The 25,723-nt window shown below is 55.7% G+C and overlaps 1 protein-coding gene and 1 long non-coding RNA gene across 2 annotated transcripts; one reads left to right on the plus strand and one right to left on the minus strand.

Moving 5' to 3' along the window:
* The first annotated feature begins 972 nt into the window (after nucleotides 1-972).
* On the plus strand, nucleotides 973-19,404 carry LIPE (lipase E, hormone sensitive type). Its single transcript, XM_047834874.1, is given in 11 exon segments — nucleotides 973-1,937; nucleotides 10,341-10,876; nucleotides 12,974-13,064; nucleotides 13,187-13,332; nucleotides 13,536-13,721; nucleotides 13,892-14,186; nucleotides 14,987-15,214; nucleotides 15,428-15,604; nucleotides 17,885-18,303; nucleotides 18,736-18,772; nucleotides 18,775-19,404. Coding segments are annotated over 11 exon segments (3,240 nt in total). The 5' UTR covers nucleotides 973-1,012; the 3' UTR covers nucleotides 18,975-19,404.
* Nucleotides 19,245-25,674, minus strand: LOC125152699 (uncharacterized). Its single transcript, XR_007147276.1, has 3 exons — nucleotides 24,402-25,674; nucleotides 22,470-22,759; nucleotides 19,245-19,377 (listed from the first exon to the last, which is right to left on the minus strand). It is a non-coding gene; the product is annotated as an uncharacterized LOC125152699 (long non-coding RNA).
* Nucleotides 25,675-25,723: the final 49 nt, after the last annotated feature.

Here is a 25,723-nt window from a genome sequence, read left to right on the forward strand (position 1 = left end):
CAATAGACCTCTCCAAGTAAATAAAGTATAGAAGTTATTATTATCCATAGGAGAAACCAAAGCAGAAGTACTGGGGAAAAGAAAAATAACCAAATTGTCAAATTAATAAAAAATTATTTATTTTTTCAAAAAAAATAATAATAAATAATTAAAAAAATAAAAAATTATAAAAAAGGCAGGTATGGCAACAAATCAGACACGATCTTACAAAAGATAATACAGATTAAACAACAAGAAAAACAACCCTTGCACAGTTTCCCAGCACACAGAATGCCTTTAATATTTATGATTATTCTTATCATCAGCAGCAGCATTAATGGTCATTTTACCCTGTGAGTTTCCAGTCTAGTACAGAAAACATATACGCATAGCCATAGTTCAAAGCTAGAGACATGGTGTGGAAGATCTCAAATGCCACTGAAAAGGGCTTCAAACTGTAAAAATGGGAGGACATCATTTTTTTTTAATATGGGAATGAACTGATCAAAGCAGCAACACAGGATGTTAAACTGGCAGTCATTTTAAAGAATGAAGAAAGAGGAAAAGATTATTACAACGGCATGAGGGTCTCCCCCATGACCCTTTCCTGAAACATCAGAAGTGTAAGGGAAAAGAAAAAAAAGCACTCATCCAGAATCTGGCTTCTGTCATCTGAGTTAAAACAAAAGACTAAGTTGGGATACTTGCCTTAAGAGAAAAAAACATTTTAACTGAGTGGTAAGTGGGGCGGGGTCCTATTTATGACACAAGAGGGCAAGCCCCTCCCCTCTGGTAGGAGAGTACTGGGCACACATCCTCCCCCTGTTCCTAATCCCTCCTCCCACAGCAAGAGGCACAGAAGTGCATCACTTGGCACAGAAGTGGAGGTCAGCAGTGCCACTTGCCAACTGCCTTAAAAAGGAAGACCAGGGATGCCAGGACGAAGGAGTGGGATCCAAAGGGAGATGCCATCATGAGGAATCAATGAGGAATCTGTAACAAAGGAGGCCTGGGGGGCGGAGGGGCCAGAAGGATGAAACCTGGGAAATCAACATCTCCCGAGAGGGAAATAACAACAGTGAAGCCAGGTTCTAAGTCAGTATCTAGTCCTGACTGGGAGCCTAAGCCACCCCAGACACCTATCACCCAGACAGAGCCCGGGCCAAAAGCGACAGCCACAGCCCAGCCAGAATCTAAGACTCATCAGGAACCCAATACTCAACAGGACCCTGCTCCACAGCAAAGACCCCTCACTCAGCAAGGGCCCCTTGCCCAACGTGAAGCTGAAGAGCAGCACAGACCTAGCATCCAACAAAATTCCTCTTTGTGGCAGGAACTGCTTGCCCCACAGGAACCTGCACCACAGCAGTCACCTTGCATTCACAGGGTGCCCTTCACTCAACAGCAAGCTGCCTCACAACAAGGACCTGGGCCACAAAAAGAATCTGAAACTCAACAGGAGGCAGAATTGAGAGGGGCACATGTAGCCGAGCCAGTACCTGGTCCAGTAGAGCAACCTCCAGAGCAACAAGAAGCTGGATCAACACCTCCAGCCCAGCCTACACCTGGACCCAAAAATGAATCACCTGCCCAGACTGAATCTATACCCCAAGAGAGACCAGAACAGTCAGGCCCTACAGCCCAGCAAACAGATCCAGCCCAAGGGGCCAGATCCCAAGAGAGATCTTCAACCGACTGGAGATTTCTATCAAAACTGCACCAACTATCCACACAGCAACCAGCCTCAGAATGGAGGACATCTTTTGACTGCGTCACTGATTCTGACTTAGAATCAGATTTGGGGTCTCCAGTACAGAGCAATCTACCAGCCAAAAGGAGTAGAACAGTGGCCCTGGGAACGAAGCTGACCTTCAAGGGGAAGCATGAAGTAGCATCAGGATATGGTGGGAAAACAGCACACGGGAAGAAAACCACCAGCCAGAATCCCAGGGACACAGGTGAGTTTGAGGCTGGAGGAACCAGAGCCTCCCAGGGATGGTCATTCATTCAGTCAGGAGTAACTAAGGACCCCCATTATGTCCGGTTGGCTCAGGGGATCCCTCAACAGTCCCTCCAGACAAAGATCAAGAGCCCCACCTGATAGATGAGGAAGCTCAGGCGTGGAGATGCAAAGGCCCTTGCGGGCAGATGGGGAGTGGCAAAGCCAGGGTGGGACTTCTTCCCCTGCACTAGGCTACCTCTCCAAGGACGATTTGGGAGGAAATGAGACAGAAGCGGGACAGGGCTCTGGGCCAGGGGCCAGGAAATGGAGAAGCCGCCTCCCTGCCAGTATTCAGCCATCGGTGCCCGAACACAGCCCTTAGGCCCCCGCCACACCGTGCTGCACATGGACACTTACCCCCGTGGCCTTTCCATGCCCACTAGGTGGAAAATACCTGCCTCGGCTATATTTGAGCTCTCCAGGTCGGCCACGGGCAGGCAGGAAGGCTCCTCTGCCAGGCCGTCCCCCTCACCCCGAGAGGCGGAGTTCAGCTGGGCTCGATGGCCTGGAGGTTATGTTCTCAGGAAGGGTGCCGTGGGAGAGGAACTGGGCCATGGGAGAGGGGCTGCGCGGTCTGCCGAAGTCCCGGGCAAGGTTAAGGCTGGATGAAGGGAGAGTTGCGTGGAGCCGTATCGGAGGCGGCTGGGCCCCAGGCTCCGCCGGCCGCCATCACTGCCCCCTCCTCTGACGCAGGCGGCCGTGCCCCTGGGGTGGGGCGGAGGGGGTTCCAGCTCCTCGGCGCTCAGGCCCCAATCCAGTCAGGCCGAAGCGGGCAGGCGAGTCTCATCCATGGAATGAGGGGCTACTTGTTGAAGCAGCCTGAGGGGAGGCCATGCAGCCCCAATCCAGAAGCTGGGGGCTCCCGTGAGGGCCAAGTAGTCCCGAAGGGCCGGCCATGGTGGCCTCAGCCCAGAGGTCTATCCCTCCTGGAAAGGCTGGACCGTCTCTCTGAGGGCTGAGAAGAGGGTGTCTCTCAGGGCCACAGCTGGTCCTGTGCTCTAGGGGGGAGAGGAGGAGGAGCAGGATGGAAAGGGAGGGTTTGAGGTCTGCTTTTTCTGTCGCTGAGAATGAAGAGCTGCTTCTCTAGGCTCCAGAACCCAGTCTCAGGGGACGCCCTCCCCACACAAGACAAGGGGGCTTCTCGCGCACCCGGTAGGCAGTTGACTGTGTGCGCATGCCCGAGCCTCGAGCCTCTTCGGCTTCCCGCCATTCCCCAGGCACGCGTGGGGCCCTCTACCGCCGCTCGCGGCGGGCCCGTCAGCGGCTTCCGGCTAGTGCGCAGGCGCCGAGCATTCTCCTTCCCCCCCGCCCGCCCTTCCGTTCTCTGGAAGAGGGAGAAGGCAGAGAAAACCCCCCAGAAAAAGAGCAATAGGAGACCGGGCGGGGGGGGGAGGGGGGGGGACAGGAAGAAGGCGGGGCTTCCTCCTCAAACGGCTCACAGGCAGAGCCACGCCTCCAGTGCTGGCGCCCCGCCCCGGCTTTGAATTGCTAGGGGACCTGTCCGGCCCCGCCCGCCAGGCGGAGGCTCTGCGGCGCCCCGCTTTCCCCTTCCAGCAGGTGGGCCGGGTCGCGTTCTAGGGGATCCCTACGTGGGAAGGTGAGTGGGGAAGCGAGGCTGCGAACCAGCACGAGAGAAGATCGGAGCTTCCCTTCTGGGGTGTACTCCCGCAGTTCTCCCAACTAGTCTTGCCCGAAGGACACTTTTCGCCGCCTCTAGGGCTGCATTTTCGTTGGTCACGGGCCCTTTAAAGCGCGTGAAGGGGCGGGGCCAGGCCTTAGGCCCCAGAGGTTGAGGGCGGGACCCGGCTGTGGAGTGAGGCCCCGATTGCTCAGAGGGCGGGACCCAGAGGGGACCAAGCCCAGGATTGGGTGGTATGGGGGCCCGGCGGTGGTGTGCGGCAAGGATTGGCACTCGGGGCGGGGCCTGGCGGCTGGAAGAGGCCCCAACGCGGGGACGGCGGAAAATTGATGGAGTCAGTTTGGGGAACGGGGCCCTCCAGGGCGGCTGGGGCCCCGGCCTCGAAGAGGGCCAAAGACGAGTCCAAGAGTCGTAGCCGCCGGCGGTGGCGAAAAGGCAAAACCAAAGGTGAGCGCGCGGGGGCCGGCTGCAGAACAGAAGGAACCTTGGACCTCCTGCGAGGAAACTGGGGACTGAGTGGACTGACCCACTGTCCCAAGAAGTGGGGGAGCCCGTGGGCTGGCCCACTGCCGCCCTGCGAGGGGGTGCGGGGATGATCCATCGTGAAAATGGGTGATGTGGGAGCGGAATATTACCCTCAGCATAAAGACTACCGGATGCCCCAGTACCGTCTTGGGAAGAGTGTCCAGAATGCGATCCCCTAGACCAGGGTTCCCGGTCTGGCTCCGTACTCGCTGTGTGACCTGGCCTCAGTGTTTCCTACCAGGGAATGGTTCAAGCGCCTATTTTCAGGTCCCCAGCACTCATGAGAGGATAATGGAGACGCTTAGAAACTGTTGCCCAAAGAGGAGGTTTAGGGGTGAGTCCGGGAAAGGTAGGAGGAAGGGGTGCCCGATAGTGGGAAATGACCCAGGGCCAGTACGCCTCAAAACAGTCCATCCTGACATCCTTCATTCAATCGGTGCACCCATTCCTTGTCAGCCCACCTGCTTCAGCCCAGCACCACTGGGGTCTAACTTCCTGACCGCCACTCCTTCTAGGACTAGGGGTCCCCGGGTAGACTTCAGACTGCCACACCCTCCCTGGGACAAAGAAAGGAGGGCTGTCAACTAGGTTCCTGAGGTGTCACATTATTTACAGATCTCAGCAAGCTGGAGAAAGACTGACAGACCAACAGAGATGCTGAAAGCCTCAGGCAGGGGCACACATTAAGTCCTTGCTAGGTTATGAGTATTTGTGAATCCGAATGAGGACCTAGGGGAAGTTCCTGTGAAGGGAAGAAACTGACATAGCCCCAAAGCCTGGAGACCCCAGACTGCCCCTAGGCTATGTCATTAACCAAGGACAGGACTAGAGTTGGCTACACAAGCACACACCTGCACAGACTCAGATAGGCTAGGAGCTCAGATTGGGACCTGAGGGCATTCACTGTCACAATGCCAGACACAGCCTCACAAGCAGGATGGTGTGCCCAGAGGCAGTACAGACCAAAGTTAAGAACACGGGCTTTGGAGGCTTGGTTCCTGGAGTCATAAACTGTGGTGCTGGGCAACAGGCTTCCTCTTTCTGTTTCAACTTTCTGAGCTATAAAATGGACACAGTGATAGGACTCCCTGACTGGTAAGAGTAGTTGTGAGGTTTGAATGAGTGTGGCACATTTGGCACTGGCACACAGCAAGCGTGCATGAGAGGTGGAGGTTATTATTACTGTTAATAATACTGTTATTATTACTATTATTACTATTATTACTGAGTTCCCTAAGAGGGGGACTGTACCTGCCTTGTTTACCCGCACTTTCATAGCCTGATATCCCAGTCACAGAGGCACTGAAATATTTATTGAAGTGAAGGAATGTGTGAACTGTAACACTGGGATAATAATAATCGTGCTGCCTTGAGGGTTGTTGTGAGGAGTCAGAATCCTCCTGGGTAGGGCACCTTGCACAGGGCTGAGCCAGTCCTACTCACAAACCCAAAGGCCCTTATTCCCACAAAGGCTCATTCCACAAGCCCTGAGAGTCACCTGTCATTTCCTGAGGCTCTGCCCTGGTGCCAGGCCTCAGTAGGATGAATCAGACCCCGCCCCCGCCCTGAGGGCATCCAGGCTGGCTGGAGCAATCCTAGTCATCAGTTTGATCTTGCCAGTAATCAATGGTTCTAGTGTCATTATGATCACCCCATTTCTGAGGTGACAAAACTGAGACTCTGAAGAAGCAAGGTCACCTGGGCTTCCTTATCTGGCCAGTGAGGCGGAGGGATGGCCAGCCCAGCTTCCTGAGGGCAGGGGTGTGCGAACTCAAAACTGCTCTGTGCCCCCACCTTGATTATGGACCCCAAAAGCTCCAATCACATAGATTCATTCAACAGACATTCACCGAATGTTTACTTATGTCAGGCCTGGGCTCTCAGTGGTGAGGACAGACTCACATTTGAGCTGGGGACACAGTCATTAATCAAATAATCCCACAAATCATATATAATTATAAACTGTGGCAAATACGAGAGGGAAAGTGCTGAGAAAATGTGAGAGGGAGGCTTCCCAGGAAGGTGACATTGGACCCAAGGATGAGAAGTGTTGACTGCGGGCAAGAGGGGCAGGGAGGCCAAGGGGACAGCACAGGCAGAGACCTTGAGGCCCAATGAAGTGGCTCATTACAGCACAGAGAGAGCTCAGCAAGGGAGGGAGGAAGTGGGGGCTGGGTGGGCAGAGGGCCCAGATGGCACCTGGTTTGGGAGGCTGTGTCCAGGATTTGGGGCTTTATCCTGACAGCAAGGGTGGGGGTGTTGCAAGGTTAGGAGTATGTGCCCAGATTGAAGTCCTAGAAAGATCCTCTGGATGCTATGTGGAGAAGAGACTGAAGAGGGCAAAATCAGAGACACACAAAGACTTGTTACAAACATGTAGATGAGGGGTCCATGAAGGTGGGAGAAAGGCTAGATTCCAGAGGTTTCTAGAGGGGCAGAGTGGACAGGACTTCGTGATGCATTGGATAGGAGTGGGAAGTAGCCACACACACACACACACACACCAGGACGCACACAAATATGAGTATACACGTCCACACATATACAGACACTTGCCCATGCAATCCCACAGGCCAAGAAAAATGCAGACACAGATAAACTCTGGGGCCAAGAAACATGGGCCATGACACATACATACAAACGTGCCTTCAGACATACTGAGAAACATAAAAACACACAGACTGGGAAAAACATCAACACATCGTGCCCATCCACAAACACAGGCCAGGCAAACCCTAAGCATGACATACGTGTATGGACATACATATGTGCATCTGTCTGAGCCTCAAAGACACACTCACACCTGACCACCCAGAAGGTGGCCAGCCGAGACACGACAGAGAGGAGAAACACACACTCTGCAGAGACAAGCTGAGCCATCTTTGCTGGCCCTGTGACCGTGGGCGGTCATGGCCTTCTCTGCATCTCTGTTTTCTCATCTGCCGTAAAGGGGCTATAATGGTCCCTACACCATGGGTTGTGCAGAGAATGAAATGTGTCACTTCCTGAAAAGCACACGGAGGACCGTGCCTGGCGCACAGTGGTCAGGCTATACTTGCTGCCCCCCAACCCAGCATGTGCCCTGCAGGCCTCTCCCCTCCAGAAGCCCTTGCCCCATCCAGGCCTCAGACCTGGCCCTTCCTCCTCCATCCTCCCCGAGCTTCCTTCTCTACCACGCTTCTCACCGCTGCTCAGTCCCTGGGGGCCCAAATCCAGGCTGGGTCCAGCTGTCCTGCGGCTCTTTGGGGCGAAGGGCTGGTGCCCAGGCAGCAGAACTCCTCAGTCCTACTTCTGACCCAGTCAGTACCCACAGGCAGGCCATGTGCCCCTGCCTCTGCCCCAGTGCCCTCTGCCTGAGATTCTTGGCGAGTTTCTGGCAACCTCAACATCCCGTCCTCCTGGTTCCACCCAGCTTAGCCCCCAGGGAGCTGCCTAGAATGGGGCGAAGGGCAGGGCCCTGAAGTCCAGAGGGCCTGGGACTCAGCCTTCTCCCCACCGCTCATCGAGGCTCATCCCCGCTCACCTAGGCTCATCCCCGCTCACCTGGCCACCAAGCTTAGAACCATCTCCAGAGGCCTCTGTCCATCTGTTTGTCTGCCCTGGGGAAGGGTGGTCCTCTCCCAAGCTCCCATTCACCTGCTTCTGCCCCCACTTTGACTTTCTTCCCTACTATGCACCAGACCCCCATGATGAGCCCTGGGGCCATCCCCTGCCCCAGTGGGGATGATAATCAAGGAGGAGAGACCCAGGGTTCACCTACATGCAAGCAAGTGTCACTGAGGCCTCAAGGCCTCTCGTTTGTGCAGACCCCTTCAGAGCCCTCTATCTAAGTTTGTGTTTGTGATTTTCTTTTTTTTTTTTTTCTAAAGAGTTCCACCTCTACAATATAAGCTTCACAGCTCTGTGAAGTCTGGTTCTTGCCTGGGGGGAGACAAACAACAAACATGAGTAAACAAACATGTATAATTGCCAATGTGTAAATCCTAGGCAGAAAAACAGGTATGATGGCAGAAAGTAATGATGGGGGCGTGTGTTGTAGTTGGGGAGGAACGTCCTCTTTGAGGATGTGGCAAGCTGAGGCCTGAAGGGCCGGAAAGAGCTGGCCAGGCAAGGAGCACAGGAAATAAGATAGGTAAAGTATTTCTTGGAGCCTCAGCCTCCCATACGTGAGGTAGGAATGACAGTCACAGCAGAATGGCCTGTGAAGGGGAAGTGGCAGGTATGGAACACCACACAGTAGGACCTATGGCGCAGAACCCCCAGCTGAGCTTGGCACTGCCCTTAATCGGCTTTTGTCCTCTCCGGAGTGCCAGGCAGAGCCGGCTACCCTATGTCTCCCCCCAGCAGCCGGGGCCGGCTGTGCCAGGGCCGGCTGTGCCAGGGCCAGCCTGGGGGGTGGTTGCTGAGATCACTGGGCCTTTGCTCCCTGAATCCACCCTGGGGAGAGGGAGGGCAGCCTGGCTGGGTGAGAGGGGTCAGCTTGTTCAGGACTGTGGCAAAAACTCCTGGCTCCTAAGAGAGAAGAGGGTTGACAAGCTAGATAACTCAGTTTCTAACTGTTGAGGGGGTTGGGTGTGTGGACTCCTGGGTCCAAGGGAGGAGGGGCTGGGGCCTGGACTCCTGGTCTCCAAGGCAGAGGAGCCTGGGACAAGGACTCCCATTTGAGCTGGGTCTGGGAACAAGCAGAGGGGACAGGGAGTTGGGCTCCCTGCTGTGTTTACAGCACGTGGTCTCACTGTCCCTTCTGGATGGGAGGTGGAGCAAGTGGCCACACCCTAGGAAGGCTTGGCCTCTCCCCAGTTTATCGCCCCAGGCAGCTACCGGCACTAGCCACAGTCCGTCGGGCCCAGCCGGCAGCTCAGCCTGGGGGAGCTCAGAAGAGGTCTGGGAGGGGTGAGTGTACCCTCCTGCTGAGAGACAGGAATGGCCACCGTAAAACTCCAGGGCCTGGAATGGAGGGGAGACACCTTCTTCTGGGAGCGGAGGGGGCCATCCACCCAGAAGCCAGGCAAGGTGCTGAGTGGGCTTCAGGAAGGAAATCTCTGGAGCAGAGGGCACCATTTCCACCAAAGGGGACAAAAGTAGTTGTCCAGGGCCTGAGTGACAGTACAGGGGTCCCAGAGGGAAAATCACCAGGGATCCTGAAGTGTGGGGAGTCGGACCTAGTCCAGGGCAAGGTTCGGGTTTTTTTCTTATTTTTTTAAACATTTATTTATTTTGAGAGAGAGAGAGACAGAGTGCAAGCAGGGGAGGGGCAGAGAGGAGGGAGACATAGAATCTGAAGCAGGCTCCAGGCTCCGAGCTGTCAGCACAGAGCCCGATGCGGGGCTCAAACTCATAGACTTTGAGATCCTGACCTGAGCTCAAGTCGGATGCTTAACCAACTGAGCCACCAGGCGCCAGGGCAAGTTTTTGAGGGCCATAACTAAAGGCCCAGGCTCCAGAGCCCTGGGAAGGAGACCAGTGTAAGTAAAGGCCCTCCACCCAGAGATCTGGGTTTGAATTCTGCGCTGCCACTTTCAATGCAAGCTTCAGCTCCTTGCTGAACACCTCTGAGTCTCGGTTTCTTTGTAAAATGGGGATGCCACCAATAATACTTGAAACGCAAACGGAGGCAGTCTGGGTCTCAGGGTTAACAAGCACTAAATGAGCACACACACACAGAAAGTAAGAGCAGGCCTGGCACAGAGTGGGCCCAAAGCTAATGGCAGCGGTGAGTACTGCTGTTCCAGGCAGGGGAGTGGGGTTGGCCCGTGAAATCTAAGCCAAGCGGAGAGGACTGGAGGCCAGGGGACCCAGCTGGGGAGGAGCGGGACCAAGTTGTGGATATCCCACAGAGGGACAGAGAGGCAGCTAAGTTTGGAGGGGGTTCCACAGCCAGACTTGAGGCACCAGGAGGGGGCAGGAGTGACTCCTCAGCTACAGGTAAGGCTAGAATTATGAACTGGGTTCAGGAAGAGAATTGGGCTTGAGACCAAGGTCCTGGGACACCACCAGGTAGATGGGGGGACAGAGGGCTGAGCTCTCTCAAATATTGGTGGAAGGGAAGGGTCTATGGGTGATGCCTGGGGCCTGAGAAGGAGGCGGGAAGGGGGCCTGAAAAAGAAGGGGATGGGGCCCCCGACTCCACCCTTGGGTCCGAGGGAGGAGGGGTGGTCCAGCCCTGCCTAATCGGGCCTCCCAACTGGCCCACAGCCTCACGGCTCACGCACAGCATGGACCTGCACACGATGACACAGTCGCTGGTGACCCTGGCCGAAGACAACATGGCCTTCTTCTCGAGCCAGGGCCCTGGGGAAACAGCAAGACGGCTGTCGGGAGTCTTTGCGGGCATCCGGGAGCAGGCGCTGGGGCTGGAGCCAGCCCTGGGCCGCCTGCTGAGCGTGGCGCACCTCTTTGACCTGGACGCAGAGACGCCAGCCAATGGGTACCGGAGCCTGGTGCACACAGCCCGCTGCTGCCTGGCGCACCTGCTACACAAATCGCGCTACGTGGCCTCCAACCGCCGCAGCATCTTCTTCCGCACCAGCCACAACCTAGCAGAACTCGAGGCCTACCTGGCTGCCCTCACCCAGCTCCGGGCCCTAGCCTACTATGCCCAGCACCTGCTGGCCACCAACCAGCCCGGGGGACTCTTCTTTGAGGGCGACGAGGGGCTCACTGCTGACTTCCTGCGCGAGTACGTCACTCTGCATAAGGGCTGCTTCTATGGCCGCTGCCTGGGCTTCCAGGTGAGCTCCCTGCCCTGTTCCTCTGGGCCCACAGGCCCCTGACCTGGCCCAATGGCATAGTTCGATACCCACAGTGGTCAGTATTACTGGGTTCTGGAAATAGTAGATTCAGAATGGGGACACTGTCTAGGGCTCGGACACGGCACTGGGGGTCTCAAACTTGTGGCCCCCGGGCCAATTCCACCGTGCGGTAAGAAATCTTTAACTCACATAGCTTTTTGCACCAGGATCCCCACTGCTCTCTATTGTCCCAAACTCAGGAGATTCGTTCACTCTTTTCCATGACCTATCTGGCCCCTGAAATCATTTGAGACTCCTTAGAAAGGTAGTTAATAATGTTCTCAAAGGCCTATTTATAAGAGCACACCCCGTTCAGTCATCCCCACTGGAGGCTGGGGCAGGAAGGAGGAAGCGCGCTAGCTCCCATTTTACAGAGGCTCAAGGGGCCCTTGTCACAGCTGTTCAGCTGGACCCTGGTTGGCCTGGGCTTTTTGGCTCACCTAAGGAGCTGTAGAATCAGGATTTTCAGGCCACAGGGAAGGCCGAGGAGCACATCTAAGTTGGTGACAGCAAGGAAGATCTCTCCTCCCTGAACCAGGGCCCTAACTCCCAGGTCTTCTCCCACCCTCTGCCCACCCCAACCAACCCCAGGGAGATACCACTCATCTCTGCACTGACAGGAAGGCAGCCTGGGAGCCTTTAGACTCATAGGAAAAGTAGTTTGGGGACTGAGGATTGGGGGTCCTTGGGGCTCAAGAACAACTTGCTACTGTGTGAGGTCAGTACAGGGTCCCTCAGCCTCCAGATCCTTCAGATCCTCTCTGTGCCTCCCCCAAACCTGCAACTCCCCAGCTGATCTTGGCCGACCCTCAGCCTTCATCCCACCCCACCTTTCCACGCTTCCCCACAGGGCGGCCTGTCCTCACCAGCCCGGCCTGGGTGTTCCTGGGAAATTCCTTTCACCTAAACTGACCCCACAAATATTGATCAGCCCAGCTGAGCCAGCTGGCTCCTCCCTGTGTCCCAGCCAGGACCTTGGAGTCACGGGAGAGAAACCCTGGGGCCACACAAGTCAGCATTCCAGCCACAATGGCCAGGCACCACTGTGCCCTCTGGCCCACTGGGCCCCTGGCCAGGGGCAAGGTCATGCCTGACAGCTATTCTCTAAGGGCCCAGCTGCTGTGCTGCAGGACAGCTCCCCACCCTGTAAAATGTCAGCCCAGCAGGACAGAGGCCTCCTGTGTGGCTCTTGTTCAGCTCCTGTTCAAGTACTTAGCACACAGTAGGATATAGGCCAATATTTGTTAAATGAACAAAAGAACCCTGCTGGCCCCTTGCCCAGCTTCCTGTGGCTTTTTTCCCTCTGATCTTGTACCCAGCCACCCCCACCCCCGTCTTGTCTTGGCTGCCCAGCTCCTCTCTCAGACGCATTCTCCATTTGGCTGTCTTTCTGCCTCAAGATCTCTGGCCCTTTCTGTCTCTGACCATCTCCTGTCTGTCTTCCTGCTGCCCAGGAACTGGTTCCCATCTGCCTGGCCTCCTCTCTGTCCTTGCTGACTTTCAGGAAATCCCTGCATCACCTTACTCCCAGCCCTCTATGGCTCCACCCACATCTGGAATAAATACAAATTCCTTAAGCCCTAAGTGAGCCCCCTTTGCTTCTCTGACCTCAGCCACTGCCCCTCTCCCCTGGTTCACTCTGCTCCAGCGACACGTGTTATCCACGCCAAGCACAGACAGCCTCAGAGCCTTTGCACTTGCCGTGTCCCCTGCAGGGAACAGCATTCCCTCACTTCCTCTGGATCCCTTCTCAAGTGCCCTCCTAGATACCCTAGTCATCACTCCATGTCCCCTCCACCTACTGTCTTTTCAAAGCATTAGTCATTAAACATAACATCATAAAACATATGCCTTTATTTGCTTATTGTCAGCCTTCTCTTTGACATCAGCTCCGTGAAGGCACCTAGAGCAGTACTGGAGCTCACTAAATGTGTGTTGAATGACCACGCCTCCCCCCAAACCACGTCTCTGCCCCTCACTCCTGCCTGCCTCCGGTCCCTCCTGGGCAGTGGGTGACACAGCGGCATCTCTCCACAGTTCACGCCCGCCATCCGGCCATTCCTGCAGACCATCTCCATCGGGCTGGTGTCCTTCGGGGAGCACTATAAGCGCAAGGAAACAGGCCTTGGTGAGTCCTGGCCGGACCCTGCCTGCAGCCTCACCTCCCTCCCTGTCCCTCCTCCTGCTTCCACTTCTACCCCTAACTGCCCCCTTCCCGCCAGGCTCCCTGACACCTCTCCCAACCCCTAGGTGTGACAGCCAGCTCCCTCTTCACCAGCGGCCGCTTCGCCATCGACCCAGAGCTACGCGGGGCTGAGTTTGAGCGGATCATACAGAACCTAGATGTGCACTTCTGGAAAGCCTTCTGGAACATCACTGAAATAGAGGTGCTCTCGGTGAGCACCTGTTATAAGATGGGCACACGGGCACACTGGGGCCCAGAGACCCATCCCAGGTCACATCAGGCCTCTGCAGGGCTCTAAGCCTGGGATGTGATGTGATGGAAAGGATGGGATGAGGGTGGGGGTCAGAGGGGAGGCATGAGAGGAACCCCCGCAAGCAGCTTCTCCCCAGTGCCCCTCCCGTCTCCTCCCGCCAGTCTCTAGCGAACATGACATCCACCACCGTGAGAGTAAGCCGCCTGCTCAGTCTGCCACCAGAGGCCTTTGAAATGCCGCTGACTGCTGACCCCAAGCTCACAGTCACCATCTCACCCCCGCTGGCGCACACGGGCCCAGGGCCGGTCCTTGTCCGGCTCATCTCCTATGACCTACGTGAAGGACAGGTAGGAGATACAGAGCCAAGGAGCACAGGCAGCCCCCTCCCCAGATGCCCTCCCACCTTTCACTGCTTACACCTGCCCCCCATCCTGTTTCTCTGAGCACACCCCCTTGGTGGGTGAGGCCTAGATGGGCCGCCCCAGCCTCACCCACATCCTCCTCCCTCACCCCCCAGGACAGCGAGGAGCTCAACAGCCTGGTGAAGTCCGAGGGTCCCCGGAGCCTGGAGCTGCGGCCACGCCCCCAGCAGGCTCCCCGTTCACAGTCCCTGGTGGTGCACATCCATGGCGGCGGCTTCGTGGCCCAGACTTCCAAATCCCACGAGCCCTACCTCAAGAGTTGGGCCCAGGAGCTGGGCACCCCCATCCTCTCCATCGACTACTCCCTGGCCCCCGAGGCCCCCTTCCCCCGGGCACTGGAGGAGTGCTTCTATGCTTACTGCTGGGCTGTCAAGCACTGCGCCCTCCTCGGTGAGCCCCAGCCCCTCACTGCACCCACCCCTGTCCCTGCTCCCACTCCAGCCTGCTGCAGCCCCCACCCCACACTGCGTGGAAAGTGGGCCATGTATGTGCCCAGGCCTCAGTCTTGCACCCCCTGCCTCCCCTCTCCTACCTGCTACCACCCTCCTACTCCTGCTACCTGTTCGCCCCCCTCCTGCCCCACTGCTCCCCAGACCCTCCATCTCAACCACTTCCTCCTTCTGCTTCCCGCTCCCTGCTTCCAGCCCTGACACCCCACCCCACCCCCCACTTCTCCATCACCTCTGATCTTCTCTCTTCTCCTGCTGTTTCTCCACCCCCCTGTCCTGCGCTGCCAGCCTCCTAGCCCTTGCTCCAGCCCATTCTTCCATTCCTCTGACCTCCTGCTTCTGACATCTTCAGAGGTACCAGGCAGGGTGGGGTCATGCCCCAGGGCACAGGGATGTGGCTCTTTTGCAAGGTCAGCTGAACCCTGCCCTTCCATCTCCAGGCCTCAGCTGCACCCCTGACCTAAATGGGCCTTTGGTCTCCCCTTTCCCAGCATCTGGCCTCCTTGCTTCTGACCTCTAGCCTCTTAAGCTTCACAGAGCTTCCCGATCTCCACATCTCAGTCCACCTGATCCCCTGTCCACTATCCCCCCAAATCCACACCTCAGTTTACCAATCTCTAAAATTGCAGTTGGCTAGACTCTGGGGTTGGGGCCCCCATACCCCACTTCTGACAGTCCAGTGCTCCTGGCTCAGAGCTTGAGTTCCTCCCTGCCAGGCTGACCAAGCCCTCTCCAACCCAGGCTCAACAGGGGAGCGGATATGCCTCGCAGGGGACAGCGCAGGTGGGAACCTCTGCTTTACCATGTCCCTGAGGGCAGCAGCCTTCGGGGTGCGGGTGCCAGATGGCATCATGGCAGCTTACCCGGCCACAATGCTACAATCTACCGCCTCTCCCTCCCGCCTTCTGAGCCTCATGGACCCCCTGCTGCCCCTCAGTGTGCTCACCAAGTGTGTCAGCGCCTATGCTGGTAAGGCCACTACCCACAGAGCTGGGGGGCTGGAGGGCTGCTTGGATCCTGCAGGGACAGGGGCTAGAGCCCAGTGTCCTGGGGCTGAAGAGAGGAAATCTGAGTCTCCTTGTCCCTACTGAAGCCATCAGATATTCTTGGGTCCCTGGGGGCAGAGATGCCTCAAGTTCCGGGTGTTGAGACTAGGCCTCAGCCCCCGCATATACTCCACAGGTGGAGAGATAGAGGACCACTCCGACCCGAACCAGAAAGCGCTGGGCATGATGGGGCTGGTGCAGCGGGACACAGCCCTGCTCTTCCGAGACCTCCGCCTGGGTGCCTCCTCATGGCTCCACTCCTTCCTGGACCTGAGTGGGCACAAGTCCCACACGAACTCAGTGCCCATGGCAGGTGAGTAAAGCCATCCCCTCACACACACATTCAGGGTGGGCAGCAGGGGCAGCCTGGCACACCAAAAGTCCTAGGGGAGGAAAGGGGCTGTGTCCTGGGGTGCTCAGGGAAGCAGAGATCACCTTCTGGCTCTAACCCCCTATTTATCCCTGGCAACTACCACAAAGCCTTGATTTTCCATGACGGTCCACATCCTAGAATTGCTAGGACTTCTGGTCTACCGGGTTATCTCAGAACTCCCGAGAACTATAGCATTTAGCTTTCCAAACAGTCCATCGCAGAAAAGAACACTGGGAAATGACTCAGAAGGCCTGCCACATGTGCTGATTTTCAATCCAGAGAATGCCACTCAAATCGCTTGGGCCTTGAGCTGGGAATCCAGCCTTCCTAGATTCTTTCCAGACTTTTAACAGAGACACATGGGGGTAATACCTCGCTCCAGGGGCTGGCCTAGGAGCCTGGGGTGGGGAGATCAGCAGAGGTTCCCAGCCTTGAGTGCGTGGCAGGATCCTCAGGCAGCCAAAACTCACTTCCATCCAAGGATCTATTTTTTCCCACCATTTTTTTGTTTAAACATTTTAATGATTTTAAAGTATAGCCAACTCAACTTATTTTCTATCTCCAGCAAACCAACAGTATTTTCTGAATAACAGCGCAGATTCAAAAGTAGATACCATTTCTATTCAGAAAAGTATTCCAATTGAATGTGTTTTACTTTAACCTTTTAAATTTTAGGATATTCAAATGGATGCAAATAAATACTCACGAAAACAAAAGAGATCTGGGACCACTGAACCCTGAGGCTTTCCTGGTAGGGTAAAGGAGACAAGTGCAGGCCCTAGAGGGACAAGCATCAGCCTAGCAAGCTGCTGTAGTGGGAGCTCGCTGCTTGCTAGGTGACCTGGGTGACCGGAGCGAGGTTCACTGTGAGCCTTTCTTTGCTCCTCCGTGAAATGAGGCACAAGAGTACCTGCCTCAAGAGGTTGTTGTAGGGACTTCGCGCACCGGTTTGTGCCAAGCTCCCAGCCCAAACCTGACACACAGTAGGTGCTCCTAGAAGAGCCCAGCACCCCTGACAGGCTGTGCCCTGTGACTCTGGCCAGTAGTTCTGTTCCAGTGACCCCCCCCCGCCCCCCCCCCGGGTCACAGAGCCCTTATGCAGTCATTCTTATATCATCTCACATTGTGCCTTCATGGATTTATAAAGACAAAAAATAAAATAAAATAGAAACCTGAAAAATGCAGGGTCCCGGCCCTAGGGGCAAGCAGCATGGAGATCCTCAAATTAATGGAGTTGAGGCCAAGGTGGGGCAGACCACGTGGGTCGAAACGCACCTCGGCATCATCTGGGCACTTGCTAGGCTGGCCATTCAAAAGGAAGGGGTAAAACTAAAGGACGTGAAGGAACTGTGGGGAGCAGATCTACACGGCTATAGGTGTGGGATCCCTGGGAACTGAACAGGCTCCCAAGACTCTCTTTAGCTCCTCGTGAACACGGCCTCCTTTCAAGTCATGTGGGCCTGCTCACTACTCTAATTTTGATCTGCTCACGGCCTCCACGTTGAGTGGCTCTAACAAGTTGGCTGGGCCTCACGCTGGGGTCAGGGAGGTGGTTGGAACCAGGCACCAGGCCTAGTAATAAAACATGATACAGCACGACCTCCCAGCGGGGAGCAGTACCTCATCCCACTGAGTCTTTACTGCCTCCTAGTAGGTCAAGACTATTTTTGCTCTTTTTTTTAAGTTTATTTATTATTTATTTTGAGAGAGAGAGAGAGTGAGAAAGGAGAGAGGGAGAGAGAGGATCTGATCTGCTATCAGTGCAGAGTCCCACATGGGGCTCGATCTCACCAACCGTGTGATCATGACCTGAGCCAAAACCAAGAGTCAGTCACTTAACTGACTGAGCCACCCAGGCGCCCTACAGGCGAGGACTATTTTTATTGCCTCTTTGTACAGAAGAGGAAACTGAGGCTCCCAGAGGTAAACTGACTTGCATTTAACCTTCCCAGTCACCACACACACCTCCACCTCCACAACCACGTGACTCCTTTCACCTCCCCCTTGGAGTTGCAGCTTGGGGCGTCTGGGGCTCCCTACCCATCCCCAAGGAGGGAGTGTGGGGGAACACTAGGCCTCCACTGCCCTAGGATGCGGCTCCTCCTCCAGAGGCCGCTGCCCTTCCCGTGATCTTCCCTGCCAGCCACTCACACACGCAGCCCACAGAGCCGGGCTGATACACATGGCCCCGCTGGCCACCTGACCCTGCCCCTCTTGCAGAACCAATGCGGCGCAGTGTGTCTGAGGCAGCACTGGCCCAGCCCGAGGGCCCGCTGGGCACGGACTCCTTCAAGAGCCTGACACTACATGACCTGAGCCTAAAGGGCAACTCTGACACATCGGGCAGCCCTGAGCTGTCACTGTCTGCAGAGACACTGGGCCCCTCCATGCCCTCCAATGTCAACTTCTTACCTGGCCCTGATGTACGCAAAGACGCTAAAGCACCAGGTGAGCTGAGGGCCAAGGACAGAGGCCAGGGCGTGCTTGCCAACTTCCCTGAGGGTTTCCACCCCAGGCGCGCCAGCCAGGGCCCTACTCGGATGCCCATCTACTCCTCACCCATCGTCAAGAACCCCTTCATGTCGCCGCTGCTGGCACCTGACAGCATGCTACAGAGCCTGCCGCCGGTGCACATTGTGGTGAGCGCCACATAGGGACTGTGTGCCCGGTGGGGGGGAGGGGGGGCGTGGCAGGTGGGTGCAGGAGCACTCGGGGAGGAGAGACCCGGGAGGGGAGCGGGGGAAGAGGGGCAGGTGTGCGCAGGTGCACCTGGGGAGGAGAGACCGGGAGCAGCAGCGGGAGGGGAAAAGTAAGCTGCCTGACATCTGAAGGGAGAGGTGTGCCACCAGGAGGGCATGCCTGACGACGGGAGGCTGAAAGGGAGTCAAGGCTGCCATTCCTTCTCGCGATCTTGTGGAGCGCCTAGGGGCAGCTGAGTAAGGGGAAGAGAGGGGGTGTCTCTAGGGGAAGGGAGAAGCTGGGCAGCAGCTCATTCTCCCATTCCCCGCCTCCTCCCGTCTCCTGGCTCCTCCCCTCATTCCTCTTCCTCTGCCCCTTGCTGTGCCCCACAGGCGTGCGCGCTGGACCCCATGCTGGACGACTCGGTCATGTCGCGCGGCGGCTGCGCGGCCTGGGCAAGCCCGTGACCCTGTGCGTGGTGGAGGACCTGCCGCACGGCTTCCTGAGCCTGGCGGCGCTGTGCCGGGAAACGCGGCAGGCCGCGGCGCTGTGCGTGGAACGCATCCGTCTCATCCTCACTCAGCCGGCCGCGCCCGCCGCACCCACCGCACCCACCGAGCCGCGGGTCTGAGCCAGAGCCGGCCGCGCGGGAAGATAGGGTTGCGGGGCGACACTAAGGCCTCTTGCTTCCATCTAAGCCGGCCTCCGTGGTGAATACCCCCCTCCCCCCACCCCCCCCACCCCCGTTAGGCGGCGGGGACCCCCGCGAGGGGCTTCTGGCCCATTCTGTCCTCCCTCCGGGTGGGGGGTGGGCGGGAGGGGCAGGCTGTGCCTTAAGGTGGGGGGACGGCTGGGGGGGGGGGAGGGGAGGCGGGGCCGCAAGCTGAGACCCTGGCCAGGGGGGCGGGGGAGGGGGCACACAAACCAGTCTCCGTAGACAGCCAGAGCTGCACTCCATCATTGCCTTCTACTGCTGCTGTGGCCGACGCAGGGCGGGGGCCTGGCCCTACCTCGCCGTCGGTTTGGTTTTGTTCCTTTGTAAATAAAAATGTATTTAATTAGTTTGGCCTCTTGCAAATAGTCGGGTGTCGCCCACCAGGGGCAGCATCAGATGCTGCTGCTGGGACCGAGAAACCTGGCAGTAGAAAGCTGGGTACACAACGTCTGGGTCCTGAGGAAGGGCCTGGATTCTCGGGTGCAGAGGGATTGGACGCTCTAAGCACGGACCCACCTCCCCTTCAGACTTAGTCCAGGTGGTGTGCCAAAGGGCTCTGGGTTCTCAGTGACTCCCCTTTACAAACCCTGTCTCAGCACCCACCACGAAAAGAAAACCCAAACTCCCTAGAGAACTGCAGCAAATAGAACAGGATACCAGAAACAAACCAGTCATCCCCAAAACTGGAAGCCCAAGCCCTGCCCAGCTATGACAGTCACTCAGTCCCTCAACTAAGACCCTGAGGCCTTGTCCTTTTGTAGGCCCTAGATTTGGAACAGAAATGATTTCTATCAGGGCCTGCCCTCAAGGGACTCAGGGAGGGTAGGCAGAGAAACGCAGACACAGGCTGTCACAGTCCACACAGGCTCCATCTGTGGTAGACAAGGAGGGCTTCAGAGAGGAGGTGATTTGACCTTGACCTTAAAGGGTGAGCACAAGTTTGCTATGCAGAAGAACCATGCAAAGTTATGAGAGCCATGGGGCAGTTACCAAAGCCTCTGCCTGGCCAGAAGGTTGGGTGCAAAGTAGGGAATGGCCTGAGAGGCTCGGGGTTGTCAGCAAGAGCAGATCTTTGAAGGACCTGGGGTACAATCTGGACTAACTGGAGGGCAGTAGAAGTCACAAAAGGGTTTTGAGCAAGGGAGGGACAGGATCAGCTAGGGCACTGAAAGAGCCTGCTGGGACATTGGGGGATGGACTAAAAAGGCAAGACTGGGACCCTGGAGGCAGAGGAGGCTGAGGACAAGGAAGAAAAGGCACGAGCTGGGGCAGAGACCATGAGAGTAGGAGTAGGAGTAAGAGCCATAACTGAGGCTGAAAAGGACTTATTGAGGGTAGAACAGATGTTACAAGAAACCAAGGGGATGAAGATGGCACTTGGACCTAGCCAGGGAGCAGATGGACAGTAAAACTGTGTCTTTACTGGGAAGAGGCTCAGGTATGTACAAGGGGAGTGGGGGAGAGAGGCGGGTACTGAGAGCTGTTTTGCACAAGGAGAGATCAAAGGTCTTTGTGCGACACTTGGTGGGGCGGGGGGGGGGGGGGGGGGGGGGGGAGGGACATCCAGGAGGCAGGAGAGCGGGCTGGGTGCTCCCTTCTGGCAGGAACTGAGGAAATAGAACCTTTCTGGGAAGAGTGGATAGGTGGGATGAGCAGAGGGCCAGGACAGAGAGAGCCCTGATGAGCATGGTCCCCAGTAAAGGGGTAGGCAATAAAAGGTGAGTCCTGGAGGTTCTAAGGAGCAGCCAGAAAGGAAAGAGGCTAACCAGGAAACAGGATGTATAGCGAAGGGATTTGGGGTGGGAGGGAGTGGTCTGAGTCAGATGAGGATGGAAGTATCATCATGCCTCAGCAGGGAGGAGGGTCCTTGGTGACCTTGTCCAGAGCAAGGCCATGGGATGTAGGCAGCCAGACATGGAGGGCTCAGGAGGGAGTGGAAGGTAAGAGATTTAGCCAGTGGGTACCATAAGTCTTCAGCTGTAAAAGGGATGAGAAGTAATTCAAGGGAACTTGATATAGGTGTGTGTGTGTGTGTGTGTGTGTGTGTGTGTTTAGAGATGATAGAACATGTTTTTAATGCTTCCAAGGAAGGAAGGAAGGAAGGAAGAGAGGGAGAGAGGGAGAGACTGAAAATGCAGAAGCACACACACAAAAAATTTCCTAAGAGGATGGGCACAGGGGGACCCTAACCTCGGAGGCCCTCATTCACCCAGTAAGTGACTTCTATGATGGGGGAGGGAGCCATAGCCCAGAGTTCTCCCTGAAGGTCCTGTTCCCCCTGCTGAGCTCACAGGACCCCTTGTTCATCTCTCCCAAAACAGCCTTCCACCCACCAACCTGCTCCTGTTTCCTGTCCCCATGTCAGGAATGGCTCCATCGTCCCCCTGTATACCCCAGGTCAGAACTCTGGTTCTTGTCCTGGACACCCCCTTGTCCCATAGCCCATCAAGCCCCATATTCTGTAGTTTCTGCCTCCTGAATCTTGGCCTTATGCCTTCAGCCTCTGGCCTCATCCTCTCCTGCCTAGGTCCCTGCCCAAGCCACCTTGTGGGCTACTGGCGTCCAATCTCCTTTCTCCATTTCTGGCTCCAGCTCTGACCTGGTCTTCCCCTGCTCTAAATCCTTCCATGGCTCCCCACTACCACCCCACCCCAGGACAAAGTCTAAGCTGCTGAGGTTAGCCTTCTTCATCCGCTTCCAGTCTTACAGTTACCCCACCACAACATGGACCTGACAGGCCTTCTTCTTGGGCACCTACACATAGTAATACTCCTGCATGCCTCCCTTTCTTTGCTTGTGCTTAAACACCCTCCCACACGCCCTTCACCTTTGCTTGACACTTCCTGTTCCTCCAAGATCCAGTGCCAATGTCCCCTCCTCTGGAAACCTCTTCCGGATCCAGCAAAGCCAAAAAAGACGCCTGGACTCCCCCACCTCTGGCACACCCTGCCCATCAACGTGTCTGTCCTCCCATCTGACAGGGGATCCTTGAGGGCAGGGCCTGGGCCTGACTCATCTTGGTCACCACCATCGCCCAGCATAAGGCCTGGCACCCTGGAAACCTCAGGAAGTGTTTAAGTAATAGGTGGCTGAGTGTGTGATGAGCGAGTGAGTGAGTGGCAATAGGAGGAAACTGGAAATCAGTGGGAGAATGACGGCAGGAAAGACACACGGATGCGTGTGCCGGCCGGGTAGGAGCAGGTGAGAATCAGGTTTAGGGTGTGAGGAATGGAACGGAGGGACGAATGGGGCTGTGCATCCCGGACTCAGTTTCTCCAACAAGGCAAAATGCACGGTGAGGCAAAATGCCAGCTAAGCTGCCCCTTCCGCTTCGAACCCCACAAAGCCTCCCCGTTTCCCTTCCGAACTATGTCCAGAACCCCAATACTGGGCGTGCTGGAAAGGGCTTACCGACTGGACACGCCGAACCTGTTTCCCTCGCGAGCAGTTCCAGCCTCTGCGGTGCGCCGTGGGAATCCCACCCCGCAGCTGCCCGTCCTATTGGCAGACTGGCAGAGACTCGCGGAGACTGGCGTCTCCCAGAGCCTATCGCTGTCCGATTTAGTCTGTGGGCCCCGCCTGCCGCGGAACGTGCCTTGAGTGGCCCAGGGAGGTAGAAGGCGGAGAGTCTACTGGCTGGAGGATGGTGATTGACGTCAAGGAGGGCTTATCACAGCTAGCGTCCTTCAAGTCAGGCCCGCCTCGGGGGAAAAAACGCAGAGGGGTGGTAGCTGAGGGCGTGGTGGATTGCAAAAGGGCCCAGAATGTGGTTTCTGGCCACGTGCACCCGCGTCTGAGGGAGGAAGGTCTGAAGAACCTAGAATTCTGAATGGTTGAATCTTGAGGGAGGAGGGAGCTGGGAACCTGAACGGTCGGGGTGTAGGGACGGGTACTCCCAAAGAGTCACGGGCCTGCCCAGGGATGACAGATTTGGGGTTCAGGATCTTACGTGGCTATCTATGGGATTGGAGCCAGGCCTTGTCCCGAGGCAAGAGTTGTGGGTCTTGAAGTAGGGCTTAGAAGAGAGATGAAGAGGAGGAGGCTTAGGGGAAGCTCTGGCCTCAATAGGGCTTTTCCACATCCCCTAAAAGGGAACCCAGAGTGGGAGGAGACACATGGAGACGAGGAGAAAAACATAGATACCAAGAGAGATTAAAATATTGAAAACAATAATTATAATAGAGCTCTCTTGTATGGGGTTCACTGTGACTCCGGTTCTATGCAAAGCATTTTATATAATTATCTCCTGTCTTTCTCGTTACAGTTCTAAGAGATCAGATTATTATTACTATAATCCCCATTTTACAAGTGAGAAAATTGATGCCCAGTGAGGAGGAATCAAGATGCAGATGTAAAGAAACAGGAGAGACACAAAACACACATGGAGATTAATAGACAAAGAGATAAAAGACAGGCCCACAGAGATTAGAAAAGGTAGACAGCAAACAAAGGAGAGGGGCTAAGAGCAAGGATTCCTGGGGGGAGGGGGAGGGGGCTGGGGCCTAGGACTCCTAGGTTCTGGGATTGGAAGGACCAAGGACTAGGACTTTCAGGCATTTCCTCTCCTGATTCCAAAATACCAGACTTGTCTAACCCTTCTCACTGTGGGCGTTGGGCCCAGTTGGGGTCAAAAATAGTGATTAGGAAGGGGCAGGTGTGTCATTATCCTATTAGGAGAGGATAAGAAAATGATTCATGGGGGTGCCCCCAGTCTGGGAGGGGACTTTCCCCCCATGGCCTCTGTTCTTTCATCTGGACAGATGAGGCCTCAGGAAGGACAGGGGAGGGGCAGGGTCCTCTCGGTCGCTCTCCATCACTGTGTCTCCATCACTCAGAACTGTCACTAAGCCCACCGTGGACACAGGTGGGCCACCCTGGGGCCAACAGCTTTCTTGGTAGGTCTTCATCTCTCTGGCTCTCTCTGCTTTCCCTCAGACCTTGAACCAATGCCCAGAAGAGGTCTTGGCACATTGCAGGAGCTCAGCGAATGCCCCTCGAATGGATGGACAAACATCTCTCTGTGCAGCTCTTCCGCTGTCCCCATCCTGGCCATCTCTATCCCCATCATGTTTCTCAGCCTCTCCCTGGCCTCACCCATCTCCTCCCACCTTCCCTTTCACATAGGCATTTCTTCGGAGGCCACTGAGCCCTCCCGCCCATCCCTAATAAGAAGAAACTGAGGCTCATTTTGGGAGGAGTCACCCACCATCCCAGGGTCACCTGTGGGACATGGAAAGGAATAGCTGGAAGAGGGGTTCTCAACACCCCAAATACAGACACGGACACATCCTGGCACCTCAGAGTCAGAAATGCAAGATCACACCAAACATGTGCCCTCATTACCTGCTCAGTGTGACCTTCATTTGCACCCACACAGTCAGAGAATCACAGGCACCACGCAGAGTCACCTACAAACACAAACATAAACATAAGCACACAATCAATCACCCTTACTGACAACACAGAAATATTCTATTTCACATGCAAAACAGACACCCCAGGTATGCAGTTACACGCCCATCCAGCCACCGAGAGGCCACTCACTCAGTCCCTACCAGGCCCACGAGCAGATGCAGACGTGGTTTCATTTCCTACTCCGTGACTCCAGTATCTCCAGAGACTAGAACAGCACCTCACCATCATCACCAGCATAAACACAAAATGCTTCCTGTGTGCGAGGCACAATTCTAAGCACTTTGCACGAGTTAACTCGTCCAGTCCTCTCAACCACTTCATTTGCAACAGCTCATTTTGCAGATGGACAAATGGAGGTCCCGGGAAGCTTAGTGATTTGCTGAAGGCAGGAAGAGGCTGTCAGAATTTGAACTTGGGTTTTCTGGCTCTAGAATCCATCACACAATCCATTCAATAAAGAACTCCTGCCTTCATCCAGTCAGGATTGGAGAACCATGACAACTGACCACACCTGAACAAGATGGACAGTGGGTAGAATCATAGAATGACAATATAGACACACAAATAGAAAAGACCCCCTCATGTGTCACGCCCCAGAGCACACTGAGACATCGTCACAACCCCCAAAGACACACAACACCCAGAAAGAGAGGCACATGCCACACCCAAACCCAGACACCGTGTCCCACCCTGAACTCCACTGAGTCCCTCCTGTTCTGCTCCCAGCCCCCTGGGCTGTTCCCTCGAGGAAGCAGCAGGAATAGGATGGGAAGAGGGGGCAACCTCACTTGTCCGCTCTGCCTGACTGGTTCCTCCAGGGCCATGGATGGCATCACCCGCCTTATGAAACCCACATTGGGCAACTGGACCCAGACCTGACCTGGTCGCTTGGATGCTGGAGAGAAAGGGGCTGGGAGCCTGGACTCCTGGGCTCTGAGGGAATAGGGGCTTGGTGCCCCCAATATGGATTTTAGGGGAGAACAAGAGGGGAACCGGAACCTGGACTCTCAGGTCCTGAGGAGGGAGGGCTGGGTGCCTGGGATCCTGGGTTCTGGAAAAAGAAGGGCCAGGGACTTGGATTCCTCTCCTCTGTCTTTGAAGGCAGGGTTCCATATTTAGCAGATAAAAATACAGAACACCCAGTTGAATGTGAATTTCAGATGAACAACAAATACCTTTTCTAGTATAAGTATATCCCAAATATTGCATGGAACATACTTATGCTAAAAAAAAAAAAATTCTTGTTGTTG

The sequence above is a fragment of the Prionailurus viverrinus genome, chromosome E2 (assembly GCF_022837055.1).
Source record: "Prionailurus viverrinus isolate Anna chromosome E2, UM_Priviv_1.0, whole genome shotgun sequence".
Taxonomy (NCBI): Eukaryota; Metazoa; Chordata; class Mammalia; order Carnivora; family Felidae; genus Prionailurus; species Prionailurus viverrinus.